Here is a 22,421-nt window from a genome sequence, read left to right on the forward strand (position 1 = left end):
TCCATTTTGTAAGTATTGCAATCAGATATGTAGTGTTAATGTATATACCAAGGATACTTTTAAAAAACTACTGTAAGACCCCAAAAAAGAAACTTTTAGGGTTTGCAGCCAAAATTCCTTGGTGAATTATCAAATACGCTTATGTCCTTGTTTTCTATACATTTCCACACCAGAATATATATAAAAAAATTTTTTTACATGAATTAACATCAGAGATATTTGAAGCAAAAGATATAGAAAAAGTAACTTTTTAAGAAAAATTTTTTCTTTTGTATTTCTTTCACAATTTCAATATTTTAAAAAAATCTTATATAGGAATGTTTTCAAGATTTATTTACACTGAAACCACTTTTTTCACTTGTTATAAAAGGCAATTTAGATTAGTGTATTCTGCAAAAACTCTCCAATCCAAAGAAATCCTTTTATGAATAGTAGTAGATTTAAAAGTTTACAGTAAGACCCTTAAAAAAAGTATACAGCCTTTATTTCTTAATGTAGCATTTAAAGTAGCATGTGTCCTTGTTCTCTATACATTTCCACACAAGAATGTGTAAAAAAATTAATTTTACCTACATTAAAGGGAGTGTGAACGTAAAAATTTCTCATCTGATTATCAAATCTTAACATTTAAGCACATTTCACTTCACTGATCAACCAAAAACCTCCTAAAATATCCAGGAATAATGCCGTGATTTTATGGTGTTTTGGGAGGGAAAAAGGAAAAAAACAGGAAAAATCTGAACGTTTTTGTTTCTTATAATGTTTGTAGGGATATATAACTTGTTATATATAGTTGAAACAATTTACTTACTGTTAAGGATTTATTTTATGATATAAAATTGCCAATTAGTTTTTTAATAACATAGTAATTAGGTAATAAAGATCTATTTTAAATTTGTATTATTGACAAAAAATACCTCACTGTCTACAAAGAGTTGAATCTCAGAGTTTATTTAAAATAATAATATCCTTTTTTATTGTGTTGGACAATAAATAACCCACTTTGGAGAATTAGTTTACACTTTTATCAGACTGTTTATAAAGAAATATTGCACCTTTATTATTTACAAATTTGTAATTAAAGGTGGTTGAGATTATGGGACATCTAAAGTTACTTGGATACTAATAAAAAAAACCTGTTTCTAGCTTTGTTATTGTATTTGGTTTTCAATAAAAAATATTGCTTATTTTATCAATTTCTAAGTGACTATACATTGGTTTAAAGCAAGGATTATGTTAAAAGTCAGCTTAACCATTAGGAAAAATAGAGAACTATGTCAAAAAGTTTAGTTTTAGTTATAGAAAGAAAAAAAGACAATTAACTGCACATTCATATAGTTTGTAAATTTTTTCCCCAATCTTGGACATAGTAAAAATTGGCGGAAAAAGCTGTTTTTTAAGCAAACGAGAGACAGTTTTGCCCTATCTTTGAGATTATATGAATGAGATGATGTTGAGGTTTGATAATCTGATGAGAAATTTTCTTGTTCACAGTCCCTTTAACAATGGAGATTTTTAGAGCCAAAATTTTTGAAAATATGACTGAGTTAAAAGTATTTTTATACATGAAACAACTTTTTTTAGCAAAATTGGGATTGAAAAGTTTGAAGAAAAAAAATTAGCTATTAAGTTTAAAGTATTTTTTGGAGTCTTTTTAGGTTGATGATTTTTTTAAAACTTACTTATTATGCAAAATTGTTAAAGATAAAACAACCAAATGAATGATTATGAACTAGGCATGGAAATTGTTTTTGCTTCATAATCCTAACTTTGATAACAAAAAAGATATAAACAAAATAAAATGTAAACATAATGATTTTTATTCCAAAAAGCATAATTAATAAGTTAGAAATTAAAAAAGTTAAAGCTATCAATTTGAAAAGAAATTAAGAAACATATAGCAATTAGTTTATAAACTGAATGTGTGTGTGAATGATGTAGAGGTGATAACTGACTCAATTTGAAACAAGCTCTAATTTCTGCAAACCCTTACAACAATTTTTGAGTACCTTACTGTAAGTAAGATTGATTATTACTTAACTTTGAACTATTTCTAACTTTATTCAGGTGTAGGCTATGATGGAACTAGTACAGATGGAGCTGATGGCACTGATGTAAGATATTTTGTAACAAAAAGTACATTCAAAAATAAAATCTACATATAAGAGATTGCAAATTCCTTTAATAGTAGCTAGCAGAATTTAAAATCGGAAAATTCTATTGAAAAGGGCTCTGTAGTTTTGTTGGGGTGAGAATTTCAAATTTCAGCCCATAAAAAAATATCCTGGAAATAAATATAATATAAGAGATTTCTGAGAAAGGTATAATTTTAATAAAATGGTCTGTGATTTATTAGTCTGAGTTGATTAAGGATTGTTCTGGTTAAATTAACAGTGTCTAAATTTTCCCACCAGTTATTCTGTCTGTCTATTCTATAAATCCATCCTACATTATCCTGTTACTAAAAAGTAATGATATGAGATATTTTTTTTTTTGGCACAATCTTTTTCTTTTTTATATCAATTACAAGCTCAAACTGAATTTTTCAATGTATAATAACTTCTTTTTTAGAGTGCAACTGGTGTCATTTCACAGGCTGCTGGTACTTTTACACTAAGGTAAGGGTATGTCACAAGAATGGAATGCTGTACACCCCTGGAGGCCTGGAGGCCCTGGTAGCACATAATGTGGAGACAATTTCAAACTCTCCATTTTTTTTAGTTTAAAAAAAAATTTATGTAGGGGGTAAATTTTTTAGTGGTGATTTAATTTTATTTTTTAACACACCCTAAATAGCTATAAAATTTCTCAGGACCTATTAGAAGCTATAATGTAAAATAGAACTATATCAGTTCAGTGGTTAGTAAGATATACAAGACACCCTAAATAGCTATAAAATTTCTCAGGACCTATTAGAAGCTATAATGTAAAATAGAACTATATCAGTTCAGTGGTTAGTAAGATATACAAGACACCCTGACAGAGAAACATAGAACTTGTTACTTTTACATAAGGATTGTCCCCAAAGAAATAAAAAACCTTTTTAATCAATCTATATTTTCCTCGTATAACCCTGTAATTTTGCCTACTTCCTTTGCCAAACAATAAGCCACAGCCACCTCACTGTGAGCCACAGCAACCATCACTCGCAACTTGTGATAGTCTTAGTTGTGACTCTAGGTTGTTTAACAAAGTGTTTTATCTTTTTCTGTATACTTTAAATATAATACATTTTTCACAGGAGCAGTGATTTTTAAATATACAATATGTTAAGCATTCATTTTCAAACATGTGTAAAAAGTGCAATCTGCAATTGGGTTTATCACTGAACTATTCATTTCTAGGTTTCATGCTGGAAATATTGTACCTACTGTTGTTGTTCCAACTACTTATAACCCAAATTTATCAAAAATACGCCTTGGATTTAATCTTGTATATGAAAAGGTATGTATATGACTGTTCCTTATAAACAATTTGCTATGATTAATAATTTTTGTTTTTAATTGTAGAATATTATAATACAAAATTTTATATTTACTTATTGCTAAATATTACAATAATGATATAGAGTGCAGAATGCAGCCCAAATTTCTTGTCATCAGAATCTCTAAATGATGTAACACAAACAGGAAATACGAGAAAAGAGCAGAATCAGGTACAACCCAAAAATTTAAGCAAAATATTTATTAGGTAGTTTAATTATAGTTTTAATGTAAATGAATAACTTTTTGATACTTTGAAAATGATTATTATACTTAAGTTTGAAATTTAATATAAAATGATTAACTAAAAAGGGTATACAAGCTGTTGTTGCTGAGAGTGATGCTGAAGAAGATAACTTTATTGAGCCACAGGTATTATTGTTCAAGTAGTTAAATAGTTATTTATAGCATTTTTGTAATATTGATCATGCTGGAATGGGTAATTCAAATATTTTGTTTATGATTGATAACATGGCACACATTTGAAATTTCTCTCTTCTTTCATAGCCGAAGAAGGTAGACATTACAATCTTACTATGTGTTCATTATATTTACAGAATAATTTGGAAACCTAGTTCCATGTTCAATATTACTAAAATGTTATACTTAATTTTGTCTTATTTTTAGTGATAATGTATGATTTAATCTACAATAAAAAGTAGAACTATGCTTTTAATCTATCCATGGTGAGATGGACACCTGTCCCAACCCGACAAAAGTGAGGAATTAAAAACACCCCCAATTAAAAAAAGATAGATTTTTAAAAATGAAAAACAAATATGAGGGGGGGGGGGGGTTAAAAGAACAACACCTTTGGGTGAAGCCTCCCTAAATGATAAATAAGATTTTACAAGATATAGACAACCATTCAGTGTGTACATACAACCATTATATATTATACGTACAAAATTGTATATAAAATTTATATTTGAAATTACATACTTCATCTATATGAGAGTTTTGTTAGAATAATAATTTTAGGGGGTTGATATTTTTACAGCGTAGATAAAAATCTCATTATGGGACGTAAATCTAAATTTCAAAATGTACACTCTAAATTTACTCTATATATCAAAGCGACAAAGCCTTTCGATACAAATAAAGAAGGGGAGAGGGGAGGCAGTGTCGACCCTCCTCTTTATATTTTAAAAAAGATATAAAAAAAACTTTTTGGAGGAGTTTTTTTCCAGGGGCGATTTTTCATAGTTAGTATGGAGTTACCCTCCCCCTAATAGTTTTAAACCTTTCCCGGACCTATGCGAAGATTCATTGTATAAATGGATGTAGAATATACGTGGATATTATAGCAGGAGAAAAACTGTCTTCAATTTAGCTTGCAATTTCCCCTCGATTTAATTTACTATTAGAGTCCAGGGCATTGGGCTGTTCGTTACACTAGTCCCCAAAGTCTTATAATAACGTTTTCTTATTCGTTGGCTTAACAACCTTGGGGGGCTTTTATTTAATTTTGATTGGTTGGTTTATTAAGTTGGGTGTCCAAACGTTTCAACCACTAATTGTAATCTACAGAAGGGATATTTTTGGTTCCAGGACAAATGCAGGAGTCCAAAACGTCGGAGTGGACAAACGCAGGAGTGTTAAAATATTAAATTAAGTAGGTATTTATATACAGGTTAGGTTAGGTTAAGATATGAATATACAAATAGGCCCCCAGGCAGGGGTTAGGCACTTTAAAAATAAACTAAAATAAGGTTTAAAATAGGTTAGGTTAGGTTAAGTGTCCACTCCGACGTTTGGGACTCCTGCGTTTGTCCTAAGACCATATTTTTGTGAAGCATTGGAGATGTACATCAAATTATCGGCAATTGTTATCTCCCTGATTGTTTAGGATGTGTTTATCGATGCAGTGAAGGGCTCAAACAATTTGGGAAACCAAGATGATTTTGTCAATGGCAAAGGCAGGTTTTAGGCCATAAGTAAATGGTTAATGTAATTATTAATATGTAACAAGAATTGATTTATTTAGAAAAACATCAGGAAACTTTTGAAATTAATTGTATATTTTTAATATTCATATAGACCGGCGGCATTTCCTCGTAGCATTACGACAGACAAACAACAAATTAACTTCGCTTATAAAAAAAATTAGGAGCGAAATAGATAATAAACTTTCCTATCTCTTCAAATTCCATTTTTTTGCGATACATCATATATATATAAATCCATATATAAAAGTGTCATTCAAGTGTCCCTAGAGGTCTCTAGGGCAGCCGCTAATATATTTATAGAAGTCATACAATTTAGAGTGTCACACCTATAATACAAAGTAGAACGATGTCTGTCTGTCTGAATCTTAAGAACTCAATAACCACTGAACCAATTGGGCTCTACTCTTCAGGGAATATACCTACTGGTCCTGTGATGATTTTAAGCTATTTTCTTGGGGGAAGGGACAATCCCAACCACCCCCCCCCCCCCAAAAAAAAAGGGGGAGTAATTGAGTTAACCCCCTGCAAAAAAAAAACCCAAAAAATTTTTTTTTTTACTTTTTAAATCTAAAAGAGAAAAAAAAGTTAAGACAAAGCCCCTAGAAGCTAGAGGCGAATACACTAATGATATTATTTTTCTCTAACTATATCAATTAATTTGATCTACATTTCTTTTTCAACAATCCATTTCCTTATGCTTACAACCATGGCTGAAGGACCCGAGGATGACGCTCCTGAGCCTCCAGAGAGCAAGAATGATATTGTTGATATATCTGAGATTATGGGAGAAATTAAAACTCTGAGACAATGGATTCTAGAGTTACAAAAGGTAAATAAATATAAGGACAAGGCGAGACAACTAGTATTCTACTAGGTTCTACGCCTATAGAGGCCTCTAAGGGCATTTGAGGAGGGGGGGGGGGGGAGTTATATTCCATTACCCATTTTTTTTGGGTGGTCGTCAATTTAGGTTGCAATTTCCCCTGCCATTTATTGCCAAGTTCGTTTATCAATTAGGTGGGAAGAGGTTGAGGTAATGGGGAGGATTGACATTTATACCGCTACAAGTTTCCTTTATTAGTTTATGATAATCTGGTGTAAAATCAAAGTAATAATAAATCTATTTTTAGGCAAATGAAAATTTGAATGAAGTTGAGATAGAGGAAATTACAATGGCGCCTGTTCAAGTTGATGTCAACAAGGATAACCTAGAAGATATTCCTGCAACTACCCAACAAAACCTAAATTTTGATCATTATAACTGGTACAATAATTCAGTTAATAATCAATGAAATACTTATTTATTGATTCGTATTGTAGACAGCTTTCCGCGGATATTAAATAAAAAAATATAAGATTTAAACAAGTTCTTTTAGTACGGGCTAACAAAACTGGTTTTAGTTTTAATATTCGTGTAAAACTGTCTGTAATACTATGCTAAACATGATTTTTTAGTATGGCTAAGAACCGGTTCTAATCCAGTGGATAATTATCTGTTCGAAGCCATACTGAAATTATTTTTCATTATTATTATTCCCTGTATAATTTATGTTTAATTCTTCAACTATGAATCTCAATAATGTTAACAAACTTCAATTTTATATGTGTTTCCAAATAAATATTTTTTATGCATTTTTTTACTTCATGACGACTTTCCGAGCGGATTTAAGTGTTAAAGCAGCTGTACGTAGCAATATGGACTTTTATAGCTGTAGAGGCAAGCTCCCTAACTGCTTATTCAATTGTCTTTTAAAAAATGTAACCAATAAACCGACCAAACAGTATTTTACCTTTTTTTTAAACTTTACTAGAAAACCGATAAAAATTGACGTCTTAGTTAAAAAGAAATATAATTACAAAAAAATCACCGGCCTTTATTAAATATTTGCTTAATAAACACACGGTGATTCAGCTGTTTAAAAAAATCTTATAAATTACTGGGGAGCTTGTTTTAATACAAGGATGACAACATCCATAAATGCGAAGCTCAAAAACGGCAGTAAAAACGAACAATAACTCTTGTAAAGTGTTAAAAAGTAATAAAATTTTCTTTGAAATAGCTAATTGATGAAAACTATGAATTATTAACCAATACTAGGACTTGCCTATGGATTAGCGTCCCAAATAAAAATTCAATGTCTTAATTTATATTTGCATTATAAATAGGTACATTATGAAAGAAATACATAAAATATATAAAACTTGGCACTCCTATTCGTTAAACAGAGATAAATAAATAAATTCTTATAAAGTAACTCACTGGATAGAAAAAAATGTCCTACCTACCAAAAAAGATTTTTTACTATTTATTTTTAGCACTGAAATCAAAATAGAAGTCTCTAGGGGCGTTTCCGCTAGTACATACTTTATCTATCTGAATTAACTTAATTCATCTCTGCAATTAATACATCATTTTGGTACAAATTAGTTAATTCATATACCTACCTAACTTATTGAAAATTTCAACAAAAAAATCAACCTAACTAAAAAAACTTTATGAGAGAAACAAAATAACAGATATAAAAGTAAAATAACACCAGGTTTTGAAATTAAAGAATAAAAAATCTACATTTATAAAAAATCAATTAAAAAACTGGCATAGAAAAAAATATCTTCTGCATAATATCACTTAAAGTTAGCAATTTAAGCTATAATAACAATTTGATTTTCATTAATAAAATATAATATTGTTCACATTCTTTGAGATTGGCAATTAATACATATTTTTAAAATCCGATCCTAAAGCCATTTTAAAAAGCTTAATCACAGCAGAAATTCAAGTATAACTTTGACCATGGGATTATAATTAGAGAACTTGCAAGTCTTGTTTTTTCTTCTTGGTTTCTTAATTGATCATAGTTTTTTTTTTATCGCATCGTATTATAGACAGCTTTCAGAATATATTGAGAAGAAAAATGAATGTTATAACTAGTTCTGTTAGTTTATCTTAATATTCGTGAAAATTGTCTAATACGATGCTATACATGATTTTTCAGTATGGCTAAGAACCGGTTCTCATCCAGATTCTAAGCCATACTGGAATTATAATATTAGAATTTCGATGATTTTTGTTATCCTTGTTATCAGCTGTCAATACTCATGTTCTTTTTATCTAAAGTTTAAATTAAAATGACAAACATCTACAAAATCACGAAACCTCTAAAAATTAAGGTCTTTTGAAGCACGACCGACAGACAGACTTGCATGGAATCTTGCATGGAGGGTGGGAACAATGGGCTGTTTATTACACAAGTTCCCAAAGTTTTATAATAACGTTTTCTCATTCGTACTTGGGGAATGAATATTGATTGGTTGATCCAATTAGTTGTGTGTTAACGTTTCAACCACTTATTGTATTATAAAGAAGGGGCAATTCTGTTTATCATCATTGGGGATGTACATCAATTTATTGGCAATTGTCTTATCCCTTTAGATCTCTGGGAATCTTCACTGAATATTCCAGCTGTCTATCGTCAATAGCAGCCGAGAAAATCACATTTCCACTAAAGCGTAACAGACTGACAGACAAAGTTAATTATTAATGTATTGTTTGTCAATTTAATTTCCTGTTTCTTCGGTCATATCAATATCATGTTCAAACTCTGCAAGCATCGCATTGGCTTCATCAAGGGTCACTTGAGCAGATGTCGTCCTGAAACAAAATAATTCTCAGGGACATTAAGGGATAAGACAATGAACGTTAAATGGATAGACATCCCAAATGAGGATAAATTACCCCTTCTGTATATCAAAATTATTGATTTGAATTAACCCAAAAAATCTAATAAAAGTACTTAAAGATTTTGAGTCAACGAATAAGATAACTTGGTTAAAAACCTTTGGGTATTAGTGTAATTTACTTCTCAATGTCTCATACTTCCTTGAGAGTTCTTTAGGATCAAATGATAAAAACAAACTTAGGAAAAGTCCGTCCTCACTTAGGTTAGAGAGTAGACACATTTTAGTACATCTTTTAATTCACTTAATAAATTAATAAGTCAGCTATAAACAATTGAATTTCTTAGAATAAACTTTTCTTAAAAATAGATTGTCAAAATATGTTGTCAATAGTTTTGTGGGATAGAAAGAATAATAAGTTTGCCAAGAGATAATGGACTATAAATCAAACTGGTACCTTAAGTTTTATAATCACGTTAAACTAAAGTAAAAAAACAAACCCTCCTATTTTCTAATTTTCAAAATTAGGGGTGTTCTGTTTTGTGCTTGACAAGTCACTTTCAGGGAAACGGCAATTCTAATTTTATTACCTGTGGAAAGTTCTAATGGTTGAATCTTCATTTGAAGAATTAGAATCTGTCCAATAAGTTCCTTCCATCTTACCTGTGGAATGTTCTATTTTTTGAATCTTCATTTGAAGAATTTGAATCTGTCCAATAAGATCCTTCCATCTTACCTGTGGAATGTTCTATTGGTTGAATCTTCATTTGAAGAATTTGAATCTGTCCAATAAGATCCTTCCATCTTACCTGTGGAATGTTCTATTGGTTGAATCTTCATTTGAAGAATTAGAATCTGTCTAATAAGATCCTTCCATCTTAACTGTGGAATGTTCTATTGGTTAAATCTTCATTTGAAGAATTAGAATCTGTCCAATAAGATTCTTCCATCTTACCTGTGGAATGTTCTATTGGTTGAATCTTCATTTGAAGAATTAGAATCTGCCCAATAAGATCCTTCCATCTTACCTGTGGAATGTTCTATTGGTTGAATCTTCATTTGAAGAATTAGAATCTGTCCAATAAGATCCTTCCATCTTACCTGTGGAATGTTCTATTGGTTGAATCTTCATTTGAAGAATTAGAATCTGTCCAATAAGATCCTTCCATCTTACCTGTGGAATGTTCTATTGGTTGAATCTTCATTTGAAGAATTTGAATCTGTCCAATAAGATCCCTCCATCTTGCTCTTTAACCAGTTAACGGCCCATTCCCATCTAAAAACAATTTTTTTAAATATAAATGAAATTCGAAGATTTTTATTATTAGATTTAGAGAATTTTTAGTCAGTTTGTTAAAGTGTCTTTAACGAGTTAGGTATTTTAAGGTTGATTTAAAAATTATTTATTAGTATATAATCCTACAAAGTTTAGATATCCTTTACAGTGCAAAATACTCCCCACCTTGGTTTTTTTAAACTAAAATTTAAAGTGGGGGTTCAATTATTAAAAAAGCAAACCTATTTCTGTCAAAAACATAGTAACTACAGCATGACCCTCAAAAAAGTATTTTTAAGCATCTGCAGCCCTTATTTCTCAATGAATTATAAAAAAATGCATATGTCCTTGTTCTCCATAGTATTCCACATAAGTAGATATAAAAATATTTTTTTTACCTCCATTAACACCGGAGATTTTTAGAGCTAAAGTTTTGAAAAAGTGACTGAGAAAAAGAATTTTTTTTTGTTTCTCTTATTTTTTGGATGGTTATATTATGTTTTTCTGGCAACTGAATAATGAGACAAAAAGAAAAACAAGTTAACTAATTATTTCTTTTTTATTCCACCAAAAAATATAAATTTTTAATGGCAAAAAATACTACGGAATGAATTGATAATTTGCAAATTTTAGGTTATTTATTAACCCTTATTTGAGAAAAGGATTAATTATGACAGTTGCTCCGCCTACTTTTCTGACATCTCAATAATTTAATAGGGGGTTAATTAAGCTTTTTAGACAAAAAAAATCATTATGTTTATTCATTATTTTCTTCATAACTTTTTTGTTATTAAAGTTAGGATTGTGAAACAAAAACAATTTTCCTGCTATATTCATAAAGATTTATTTGGTTTTTTAATCTTAAAAAAAATTGCCTAATAAGTAAGTTTTTTAAAATATCATTAAACTAAAAAGACTCAAAAAATATGTGTAAAAAAATGCTTTTTACTCAAAAACTAAATTTTTTATTTCATTTTTGTATAAAGTTTCTGCTAGTAACAAAAATAAAAGGATTTCTACCTTAATTTTGCAAAAAAAGTCGTTTCATGTTAAAAGTTACTTTTTCCTCAGTCACTTTTTCAAAACTTTAGCTCTAAAAATCTCCGGTGTTAATGGAGGTAAAAAAAATATTTTTATATCTACTTATGTGGAATACTATGGAGAACAAGGACATATGCATTTTTTTATAATTCATTGAGAAATAAGGGCTGCAGATGCTTAAAAATACTTTTTTGAGGGTCATGCTGTATATATTTATCATTGCATTCCTAAGTATACCCTTAACCTAATTTATTTTTTATCGTATTACAGTGCCTTCGTAATTTTACCTAGAGGGTTGTAGTAACAAGTGTTCTTTGACTGCCTGGTTTTTGCTGCAAGCGGTCACCAAACATTTTATGGCCTAATAAAAATAATAATTTAGTAAAGCAAATCAAATAGGGAGGGATGAGACATTTGGCTGTTTATTTCACTAGTCCCAAAATTGTATAATAACGTTTTCTTATTCGTTGGCTTGACTACTTTGTGAACTTCGAACTTTAATTGGTTACTTCATTAAGTTGATTGTTCAAACGTTTCAACACTTATTGTTATTTACAGAAATGGTACCTAATTATAAATGGCTGGACCGATGGTAACACAAATTTTCAGTGTAGTTTAGTAACGGTCCAAAAAAGGTCATATGCAATTGAGCCGGGGTACAACATAACCCCACAACCAAAACAAAAAAAATAATTAAAGCTTTGAAATTCAATTAGGGAAGGCAACAAAGGGGGGGGGGAAGTTTGTACAGTTATAGGAAATGAAAATTCGGTACCAAATTTTGCCATGGCCGTTTGGACTTGTTTTTATAGTTATCAACCTAATTCTTTTTGTAAGATCTCTTATATGATTGGCCTGTAAAATTTTGTAAATTGAATTTTGGGACTTTCCCTCTAGGGGCTAGTGGGGCAAAAGACCCCCCGAAACACTAAAATTTTAAGTTATGACCTTATTTTTAAAGATATCGAGCTGATTTTTTAAATGGAACCTTTTATTACATAGATGAGTTGATTAGCCACCCCATATTTCATTTTTGCACTTTACTTCTAGGGGCTTTTGGAGTAAAACAACCCCCCCAAATACAAAATTTATAAGTTTTGAGCTTACATGCCTCTAGAGGTAAGGTGCAAAAATGAAATATGGGGATGGCTAATCAACTAATTTATGCAATAAAAGCTTCCATTTAAAAAATCAGCTCGATATCTTTAAAAATAAGCTCATAACTTAAAATTTTAGTGTTTGAGGGGGTCTTTTGCACCACTAGCCCCTAAAAGGAAAGTACCAAAATTCAATTTTCAAAGTTTTACAGGTAGATCCAATCATATAAGAGAGTTTACAAAAAGAATTAGGTTAATAACTAAAAAAACAAGCCCAAACGGCCAGGCCAAAATTTGATACTGAATTTTCATTTCCTATAACTGTACAAACTCCCCCCCCCCCCTAATGCTTATCCACAAATGACTAGTCCAAGTATCCCTATTTTTACCTGATAAGCTCTGGAGGTATCAGTCTTCTGGCAGGATTGGACAAGCTCCAGCAAACCGGTTTTCCCGTAGATAACCAGTTCTAACCGGTTCTGTTGCACAGAGTCTAATATGGACAAATAGTTATTATATGCAGAAATTTACAGAAAATTTATATTAGTTTTTTTTTAGCGAATCAGGATAAAAAGATGATATATCAATCAACTTTTCCGCCAATTAAAAATCTCAACTTAAAAAACAGTGCTTTGTTTTTTTAATAAAAAAGCAACGTCTTTTGTTTAGTGGCCATATTTCTAACCATGGTTATATGTCGGTATGCATATTGCAATGGATATAGAATACGTGAATATTGTGAGAGATTCTCGCATACCTTGACAAAATGTTTCTCCCAGTTGGCTGATATGACGATACCCCTCCATCACCATTTACGACTTTACCCCGTCCCCTCCCCTGTCGACGAAGAAAATTCCCTTGTCACAATATCTACGTATTATATCCATTATTATTACATATGTAGCTAAAAAAATTACCATCAATGCGAAGCAGTTCTACAAGCAGGGAGGAAAGGTTGCGCAACTCTGTACTTGATATGGTAGAATATTGCTTTAGAGTTTCCTCTACTATTAGCATCGACACAGCCTAAATTTAATAAGGTTAATCATAATACACATTTAAGGAATGTCGAACAGATAAAGATTTTTTGGTTTATCTATAGTCACATATGATTGATACTACTAATTAAACAAGAAACAAATTTTTGGGCAATACAATTTTCCGTAAAAAAAAGAGAAATCGCCCCTAGAAAAAAATTACCTCAACCCCACAATCTTTATGTAAGTTTTCGTTTATAAACTAAAATTGAAACTGAACCGAGGTCGACCCTCCCTTAAGTGCCCATAAAAGCCTCTAGAAGCGAGGTCACTAGTTTTAAAACAAAGAAAACTAGAAGTACAGACATACAATAACATTTACTTATAAACTAGCAACTTTACTCAAAAAAAAGGATATAGAATACTGTGCTGGCTTCGCCACAAGCATTCATGTTCCCTATTTTAGAATTCAACAAGAAAGAAAACGTTCATTCCCCCTGGTTAAATGTTCTGTAATATCAAGAAGCCAACCATCACTCATGTAAAATTATTTTAATTTTGAAAAGATTTTTTTAAAATTTTTATAAAAAAAGATTAAATCCATTTCAGAAAGATTTAACAAAACATCAAGACTTTTTAAGCTCCGAGCCACCTCGTTTCTAAACAGCTGGCTAAACAAGGAGAATTCAAAGCAAAGTAAGATTTTGTTACAAAAATCCATTTAAATCTTAATTTTTAATTCAATCCTTCACGTGTAAAAAATATTTATTTTTTTTAGAATGATTGTATAAACTGTTAAGCTGCTCAAAGTGATCAAAGCCCTAATAATTAATAGGTATATTTTTGTAAAGCAGACATTTATTAAAAAGGAAATTGTTAAAAAATAGTGAAGAAAAAATAAGCCCTCAGCAATAAAGTATTAGATTTAGAAAATTGTACCTACTGTTGCTGTGATAGATTGTTGGAACACTAAGAACTTTGTGTTGTTAACAAGGTAAAAAGAAACCAAAATTCAATATGTTTTTGAAATATTATATTAATAAGCTTTATAACAAAGTAAAAAATTATTTAAATTTTAGATTGTGCTGTTATTCTGATTTATCCTGAATATTGTTGGCCTAGCAGCCTTTAATACTTTTTCTGGTAATTACCTTTTTAAAAGAAAAAGAAATTTTATTTTTTCCAAAAAATCAAAATGCAAAAGTGATTTCATTTTAGTCATAAATCGAGCGCAGTAAGAGTTTGAGTTCAAATTACCACCCCAGGCTCTATAATATACGCCCAGAGGTAAATCATGTTTATTGTAATAATGTTATTTATAAGCTCCGAGAAATTTATATAATGAATCCAGTCATTCTTGTTTTATATATTTTTAATTTATCTTTCTAAACCTAAAATATTCCCTTTTTATTTTAGTTTTGTGAAAGTTCACGAAGAACATTTTTATTTCAAAGTTGGAAAATGTCAAGCTGTCCACTAAATATGGGGAAATCTGCCTGGTGACGTCCTACACCTGGAGCTGCTTGCTGACCACCAACCGGTAGTAAGGCTGATACAACCCTCCAGAAATCACAGGTTGTACAAATACGGGGATATTGTGACAGGGTAAATTTTGTTGTCAATTTAGGTTGCTATAATAGTTCTCAGATATTTGTCAATGGTCAGAGGAGGGCATAAGATAAAAGTCATAATGGGGGGGGGGGGGGGGGAGAAAGAGAATATTATTATCTTGGCCAACTGGGTTAACATTTATCAGGGTTTAAGAGAATGTCTCACTATATCCACGTATACTACATCCATTCAAAAATTAATATTACCTTGCAAGAATATGAGACTCCCTTTAGCATATCCAACACGATGCTGTTATTATGTTCTCTATAGATGGTAACAGCTTCAGCTATATAGTAACAGGATAGGTTACCATAAACTAGACTTGATACCTTAATAAATATATTATTATGTTCTCTATAGATGGTAACTGCTTCAGCTATATAGTAACAGGATAGGTTACCATAAACCAGACTTGATACCTTAATAAATATGAAAAATGAAAAAAATAGATTTTCCAATTTTTTCTTGAACAACCTTCATAAATCCTATAACATAAAATAGTTTTTAGGTTTTATTGTTTAAGAACCTCTGAACCTCTAAACCGATCAGGTTCTCCAGCTCAGGAAAGCTTAACATGGTTTTAATATATTATATTTCTGAATTAAATTTTGAAGCAGGTTTAAGCTATTTTTCATCCTTCTTCCTGCTCCTTAGTTAACCATATTATAATGAATGCCCCTACATCTAGGGGCTGTATTACATGAAGTCATCTTTAATTATTAGATATTTTTAAGCAATGAATAACAAAATATTACCTCATGTGGCATTTCCAGTTTGCCATAGTACTCCTCCAATCTTCCTCCAGCAGATTTGAGAGGAGAGCTGGCAGCAGCAGCAGCTATACTGTTGTTCTCAGAATCTAGCTTTCCATTTCTAAACAAAGATTAATCAAAATAATATGCTGCATGAAATACATATTTCAAATATTGGTCTCGTAACCTCTATTTCAATTGATATATTAGATCTTATCCCAGATTTTCATGTTCTCTAACGCAGCGGGCTAAAATAACAATTCCACCCTTCTATCCTATTTACCCCACCCCCACCCCTTCAACTAAATGAACGAAATTGCCAAGTTCCATGTCATCCAGGGGCTGTGATTCAGCAAATTAATACCATTTGGAAAGAAGGAAAGAAGGAATTGGATTGTGGGGTAATATTCATTTGGAATTGTTTGTCAGAATCCTGGTCTCTTGTCCCTACATGTTAGCGAGCTAAATTGACGACAATTATTCCCCTGCTATTATATACACGTATATCCTATACATCAATATCCATTGCAATTTAAGTGGATTATTGTATTTATATGACCAGGACACAAAATTTTACCCTAAACTGTACCTACACTATATAAAAACCTAATCAACTTCAGCCTAAAATTAACACTCTGAAATTGAGGGGAAAATCCTATTCTAAAATGGACTACAAAACTTGACATAATTTGGAATGATTTTAATGGCAATTTTATCAAAAGTTTAGTAAATTCAATTTAAAATAAACTTTAAGAACATATTATCGAATCTATTAATATTGAACTAATATCTTACCCTAAACTGGACTCCTCTATATGAGGACTCCTATCACAGCATAGAATCATGAAGCTAAGAAGAGAGTGTAGGTGCTGGAATTCTCTGACCTGACTGCTAGTCCATTGTTTTCTATTCTTTTCTATGTCCTGATAATAAAATTAATTTAGATTAAATGACTTAAAGACAATACCTGCCTAAATCGGATTTCAAGCAAATACAAGTATTTGCGTTAATTCTATATATTAGAAATACTTGAAGCAAAATTAATATTAGTCAAAATAGATGACATCAAAATTTTGTTATAAATTCCTTATTCATTCACTCTCTAACTATGGACATAACTATCCTAGTTTTAAGAGCTAAGATGACTTTATATATGACATATATTCCGAGTATATATCTTAGCAACTTTTTCTTATTTTGATAAGTGACAAGAAAGTATCAAAATAAAGAAATTACATTTTTAACTGCATTGATAAATATTATGATGAGATGGTTTTGAACCCTCGCCTTCTATATAAACAAGGACAACTATGTCCTGAAGTAGCGCAGCAATAAAAAGCACACTAAAATAAACAACCCACCTGGCTGGATGAATCTACAGAGACGCCGAGTAAGAATTTGACACAAGAGCTGAATAATTCCAGGTTGAAGAGCTCTTTGACTGCTTCCAAACCAGTCTACACAGTCAAGCAACAATTGGCAACAATTCTTTATCCAAAGTAAAATCGTTTTCCCACTTATTAAGGCTAGAGAATCTAATATTAAACTAATAAATTTCTTCTGAAAAAAATTAGGCTCGGTATTCGCTGGTGAGGCAAAATTATTTTTGTGAAAAATCCTACAAAATCGCATAAAAAATCTACAAAAATTAAATAAAATCATAAAGGGGTTATTAACATAAGATTTTGTTTAATTTTTGTAGATTTTTAATGTGACTTTGGAGGATTTTTTACAAAAACAATTTTGCTTCACCAGTGAGCGGCGACCCTATTTTCTCTACCATTACTTATAATTCCTTTGTATATTTTGACAGATAGGAGGGGGACATTAGAAAGTAAATTACAATTAGGTAATTTCATAATGTAACCAAATGAAGAAAATCAAAGGTCGCGGTACAAATACCTGTTCTATGCATAAATATAAGCTTATATATGCAATTTTAGCTTTCTAGAAGCATTCTTAGTGGTAGAAGGGGATTTTGCATTTTTTTTGCCAATACGCAATTTATCTAAAACATCGAGGTTCTTGGTTACCCGTCTTTAGTAATTTTAGACTATAAGTTCAAATGGCAACTGCCTTTCATTCTTCTTGCCATTTCTAAAAGGCTACAGAGCGTTTTTCTGGCCCTTCTGTGAGCTGAGATCTGAAAAAAGTGTTACCAAGGCTCCATTGAAGGATTGAAACCATGGAGCTGGAAAAGTCCATCTTTCAACCTGCCTGCTGGCACAGGTGCTCTTATCCCGCTAGAGTTGAGCTAGAATGGTGTTTAAGGTGTTTGAGAAAGGTCTTATTGTGAGTAGGAGATAACATTAAAGGATGCCTAGTCTAAAATTCGTACCCTGAAGACGGGTAACCAAAAAAATTTCAATGTTTCACCTTCGCCTTCAAAATCCAAGTTTTGACTTTGCCAGGTCTGCCTAGAGAGCTAAAGACAGTAGACAAATCTTTGTTGTTAATGTGTCTATAGAGAGCTATTATCATAACAAAGAGAAAACTTTAAGGGCTAAAAGTCTATTTTTCACCCAGGTTACACCAGAAGGGCAAAAGTCTTGCAAAAATTAGGGTCGGTCCGACTGTCTATCTTTCCAAGACAGTTAATTTAGACATAATGATTCATATAACAGTAAAGTATGATTTTGGAAGCGTAGCAACTCTATAAATCAAATGTTACCAAAATGAAATGTCCGTATATCCATTTTTATATGATGTAAATATTCTTTTCATCTGATTTTTGGAATACTGATTCCTATTACAACAAGGTACAATTATATAAGTAAAAAATGTCTATAATCAAGTTCTAAAAATTTAAGTATGTCCTTAAACACTGTGCCATTGTAATTTACAATGGCACCCAAAGTTTATCTTATTCATTGGCTCAAAAACTTTGGATATCTTTACCTAAATTTTGATTAGTTGTTTTTAGAAGTATACAATTTTTTTATCACCATTAGGGATGTATAATGTATATCAATAAAACCGTCCATTGTCTTATCCCTAAGATCCCTGATATATTATGAACACAATTGCATGCCTGAGCAAACATGGAGAGGAGCTTGAAGTACTGGGCACAGTTCTTGGGGTTGTTGGGCACATCTGTGTGCACCAAGCTGATCAAGTACTTCAGCAGGTTCTTCACACCCGTGCTGGGGCCTACACTCTTCTTCGATTCGTGGGCCTTAAATTATCAATGATATAAATTAAATAAAGGGAGTAGTTCAACCTCTATTTTTCAATTAAGCTTTAAAAAGAAAAATATTTTTTAGGAAGAAGGTACCTAATTGGCGTTATCCTCTTTTCAATTTTGTACTACTTGCATAAAAAATTACCTTTTCATAGCAAGAAATGAACAATTTCTCTAATAAGCTCGACATCTGGCTCCTGATATCCCTGCAGGAGGCCTCCAGCAGGTAGGGCTTCAGGTACTTGTACTGGTCGGCCTCCAGGAAGGTGACCAGCCACTGGCAGGCGGCCTCTGACTGGCTGGTCATGTTCAACATCAACTCCTCCCAGTCTTGCATCACGTACTTGTCTCGATTCCTGTTTAGTTTACATTAACGAATCTACTCTATAACTCACTTTGTCTGTGTGTCCGCCAGTAGGTCCGTAAAGCTATTCAAAAAATGTGATTTTATCTTCTTCTATTCAAGTAAGATAGACAGACTTAATTTTTTAGTGAAAATTCCCTAAACCAATGAGCACCTAGTAATGTAATTTATCTTGTACGTCAGTCTATCAGTCATGCTAAAAATAGACCCATTATTGTCTTAACTTCATAATTATTACACAACAATGGCTAAAAAATGGTCAGCGTCATACTTTAATGAACAGAAATAGATAATTTCTAACTGGTGAACGCCATACAAGACACGTGGAGTAACTTTTCATACCAACAAAAATAATATTTTATTTTCCGTAGAAAATGATACTCTACTATATTGATACATGATATTTCAGTATGGCTCAGAACCGCTTTTATTCCAGAAGAAATAAATCGGGTTCTAAGCCATACTGTAAAAAACTTACCTAACATGGCAGTAAGTATTAAGGAAGAAATTGACGGCTAATTTCATTGAACTAATATACATCGATTGCACCTAAATAGAGAACATTTTAAAAGTAACAGGATGCCTTGCCTATCTATGTGTCTGGCGCGAATGATCTCGATAACCGCTAACCGTTATTGGTTCTCCTTTACACAAATTGAAAAATAGATAGAATTTTAAGCCACCATACCTGTGGTGATAAAACGGCATTATTCGCCGACAGCCGGCGGGACCTGTGCCGCCTACGCTCCAAGGTGACTATATTCAGCTTGGCCAGGCTGTAAACAAACTTGTAATAGTCCTCACAGTACAGATCACGGTTCTGCACGAATATTATAATGTTAAAAAATCCTCAATATTTTTCAAGTATGGCTTCGAAGCCGATTAGTGTCCACTGGATTAGAACCGGTTCTAGTCTATACTGAAAAATAAATTATCGAGTCGTTTTAAAGACAATTTCTACGAAATATAAATTAAAATCATAAGATCATTTAGATTTAATTTATAATTCGCGGAAAGCTGTCTATAAAACGATGTGATAATAAATATTCCATCATTAATGTAACGCATACTATAGTCTACATATTTTTTGTATAATTAAACAAGAACATTTTGAGGAAAATGGGGTAAAGAGACCGCATTAAATAGTGTTATTTTTAGAGGATTTATTAGTTTAAAAATGGACGATTTTTTTAACATTCCTGCATGAATTTCATGTTATCTTCTCGAATGCCGCGTTCAATTAATGGCGGCATTTTGTTGGAAAACAAGCCCTGAGCGCATAACACGTGGTTACAAGTTAGTTTAAGTTAAGTTAATGCTGTTTACATTTACAGAAAATTTAGAAATCACTTAAATTACAAAGGTACCTAAATTCTATATTTTCTCGATTTCTAAAGAAACTATATCATAACTTAGAATGTTCCGAAAAGTAATTATTAAGAGCTCATTTTTGTCTCCGAAAAATTCGACTTGTATGCCATGCCTGTTTTTCTCCTTTGTCCAGAAGGTCAGAGAGCTCTGATAAACTTTCACGGACCAGGTTATCTCGCCCTAAACAGGAAAAAAATATTAGCATTTTTCAAAGTTGCTTGGTTTTGTGCTTGTCGGGTTTCTACTGCTAAAGAAATTTCTCTATTTATATCTAACTTCTGAATTTCAGCAAAGTGATTGTAAACGTTTAACTTTGGTTCACTAGGTAATATATTTTGATCTTAAAAAAACTAGGTAAAAAAGTAAACTGTTTTGTCGATTAACATTCAAATTTTCAGGGATCTAAAGGGATAAGAAAATAGTACATCCCAAATCAAAAATGATAGACAAATTAACCCTTCTGTTGATGAAAATTAGTGGTTGAAACGTTTCGACACTTAACTTAATGAACCAACCAATCAAAATTCAAAAATTCAAGTCCCAAAACTCAACGAATATGAAAACGTTATTATAAAATTTTGGGGACCAGTATAATAAAGAGCCCAACCAATATCTACACTAACCCTGATTTAGTAGAATATTCATATTCATCTATCATTATGATATCTCTGTGTCACATCGCTTACCTGGTTCTGAAATCCTAGGTGGCAAGGTGAGCCGTCTCACCATATTCTGACCAACAGATCTAAACATAGAAAAAATATCTTAAAATAAGCATAGACAAATCCTGGATTAATTTGAAAAATAACAAAAATCAGATTGTTGATTAGTCCAACGGGCTGTGATTTAAAGTTTAAAAAAAAATTATTTTCATGAATATATTAACTAAATAATACTAAATCTAAAATACAGAGACACTTAACTAAAAAAAAGTGATCTAAAAAAGTGTTACATCTCTGGAATTTGGCATGGCGGTTGCTTTGATATGGAACAATACGGATTCGTGGAACTATGAAGAATCCGAAGTTGAATTCGACTATTTATTATTTAAAGCTGACTTATCTTATAAATGGAGTAAAAAATTAAATGCCTTTTTGTACTAAAAAGCTGTACACTTTCTAATCAATAATACGGCCGAATCAACTGTTCTCTATCGGCCCAATTTACCTAGGATGAAACTAAACCGTCTTTTATTAGTATATTTTTGATTAAAATAATTGAAAACACTATATAACTAACCTTCTAGAGGTTCCACAAAAGCTCTTTTTCGGGGTTCTAGGAGTCTTTCCATCATTCCTGGCCTCGTAAACAAGGATGTAACCGTTCCAATACCGTTGACGTTCTTCGGGCAAATTACTACCCTCCTTCTTTTTCGCCTAGATAAACAAAATAATTTATTTACATCATAAATAATAGGTTAGTTTTTAGTAGGGTTGACAATCCGTATCCGAAATCCGCCAAATTATTTGTCAATTTTGGAATCCGAATCCGGAATCCGTTTTTTAATAGCGGATTCGGATTCTTAATTGGGCTAATTAGGCTAAAATTAGCGTCTTGAGTTTTTTCTTTCAACTCCCGCTTTTTGAAGGCAAAGATTATCATCATTATAAATTAAATAAAATATTTTAAAATCTGGTTCGAT

General features: G+C 31.4%; 2 protein-coding genes and 1 long non-coding RNA gene across 3 annotated transcripts in view; 2 read left to right on the forward strand and 1 right to left on the reverse strand.

The window, feature by feature from the left end:
- The window catches only part of LOC145305296 (uncharacterized), a 28,143-nt gene extending 21,080 nt beyond the window's left edge, over positions 1-7,063 (forward strand). Inside the window, exons 18-25 of the mRNA XM_080146905.1 lie at positions 2,068-2,114; positions 2,572-2,618; positions 3,345-3,444; positions 3,569-3,655; positions 3,795-3,854; positions 5,332-5,401; positions 6,148-6,260; positions 6,562-7,063. Of these exons, the coding sequence (XP_080003031.1) occupies positions 2,068-2,114; positions 2,572-2,618; positions 3,345-3,444; positions 3,569-3,655; positions 3,795-3,854; positions 5,332-5,401; positions 6,148-6,260; positions 6,562-6,723 (686 nt within the window). The 3' untranslated portion in view covers positions 6,724-7,063. The remainder of the gene's footprint in view (positions 1-2,067; positions 2,115-2,571; positions 2,619-3,344; positions 3,445-3,568; positions 3,656-3,794; positions 3,855-5,331; positions 5,402-6,147; positions 6,261-6,561) is intronic.
- Positions 7,064-8,405: 1,342 nt separating this feature from the next.
- LOC145305297 (ubiquitin carboxyl-terminal hydrolase 24-like) overlaps positions 8,406-22,421 on the reverse strand; it is a 94,825-nt gene continuing 80,809 nt past the window's right edge. Inside the window, exons 62-79 of the mRNA XM_080146906.1 lie at positions 22,019-22,155; positions 21,466-21,524; positions 20,892-20,959; positions 20,608-20,679; positions 20,097-20,228; positions 19,887-19,957; positions 19,190-19,400; positions 18,895-19,038; positions 17,225-17,320; positions 16,659-16,786; positions 15,867-15,984; positions 15,318-15,440; positions 13,441-13,549; positions 12,913-13,016; positions 11,714-11,787; positions 10,284-10,385; positions 8,998-9,083; positions 8,406-8,543 (exon numbers count right to left, since the gene is read on the reverse strand). Coding sequence (XP_080003032.1) covers positions 8,515-8,543; positions 8,998-9,083; positions 10,284-10,385; positions 11,714-11,787; positions 12,913-13,016; positions 13,441-13,549; positions 15,318-15,440; positions 15,867-15,984; positions 16,659-16,786; positions 17,225-17,320; positions 18,895-19,038; positions 19,190-19,400; positions 19,887-19,957; positions 20,097-20,228; positions 20,608-20,679; positions 20,892-20,959; positions 21,466-21,524; positions 22,019-22,155 — 1,863 coding nt within the window. The 3' untranslated portion in view covers positions 8,406-8,514. The remainder of the gene's footprint in view (positions 8,544-8,997; positions 9,084-10,283; positions 10,386-11,713; positions 11,788-12,912; positions 13,017-13,440; positions 13,550-15,317; positions 15,441-15,866; positions 15,985-16,658; positions 16,787-17,224; positions 17,321-18,894; positions 19,039-19,189; positions 19,401-19,886; positions 19,958-20,096; positions 20,229-20,607; positions 20,680-20,891; positions 20,960-21,465; positions 21,525-22,018; positions 22,156-22,421) is intronic.
- On the forward strand, positions 14,078-14,633 carry LOC145306163 (uncharacterized). The gene is made up of 4 exons (XR_013874909.1): positions 14,078-14,196; positions 14,279-14,335; positions 14,430-14,494; positions 14,580-14,633. It is a non-coding gene; the product is annotated as an uncharacterized LOC145306163 (long non-coding RNA).

The sequence above is a fragment of the Acartia tonsa genome, chromosome 14 (genome assembly GCF_053477335.1).
Source record: "Acartia tonsa isolate MP-2025a chromosome 14, ASM5347733v1, whole genome shotgun sequence".
Taxonomy (NCBI): Eukaryota; Metazoa; Arthropoda; class Copepoda; order Calanoida; family Acartiidae; genus Acartia; species Acartia tonsa.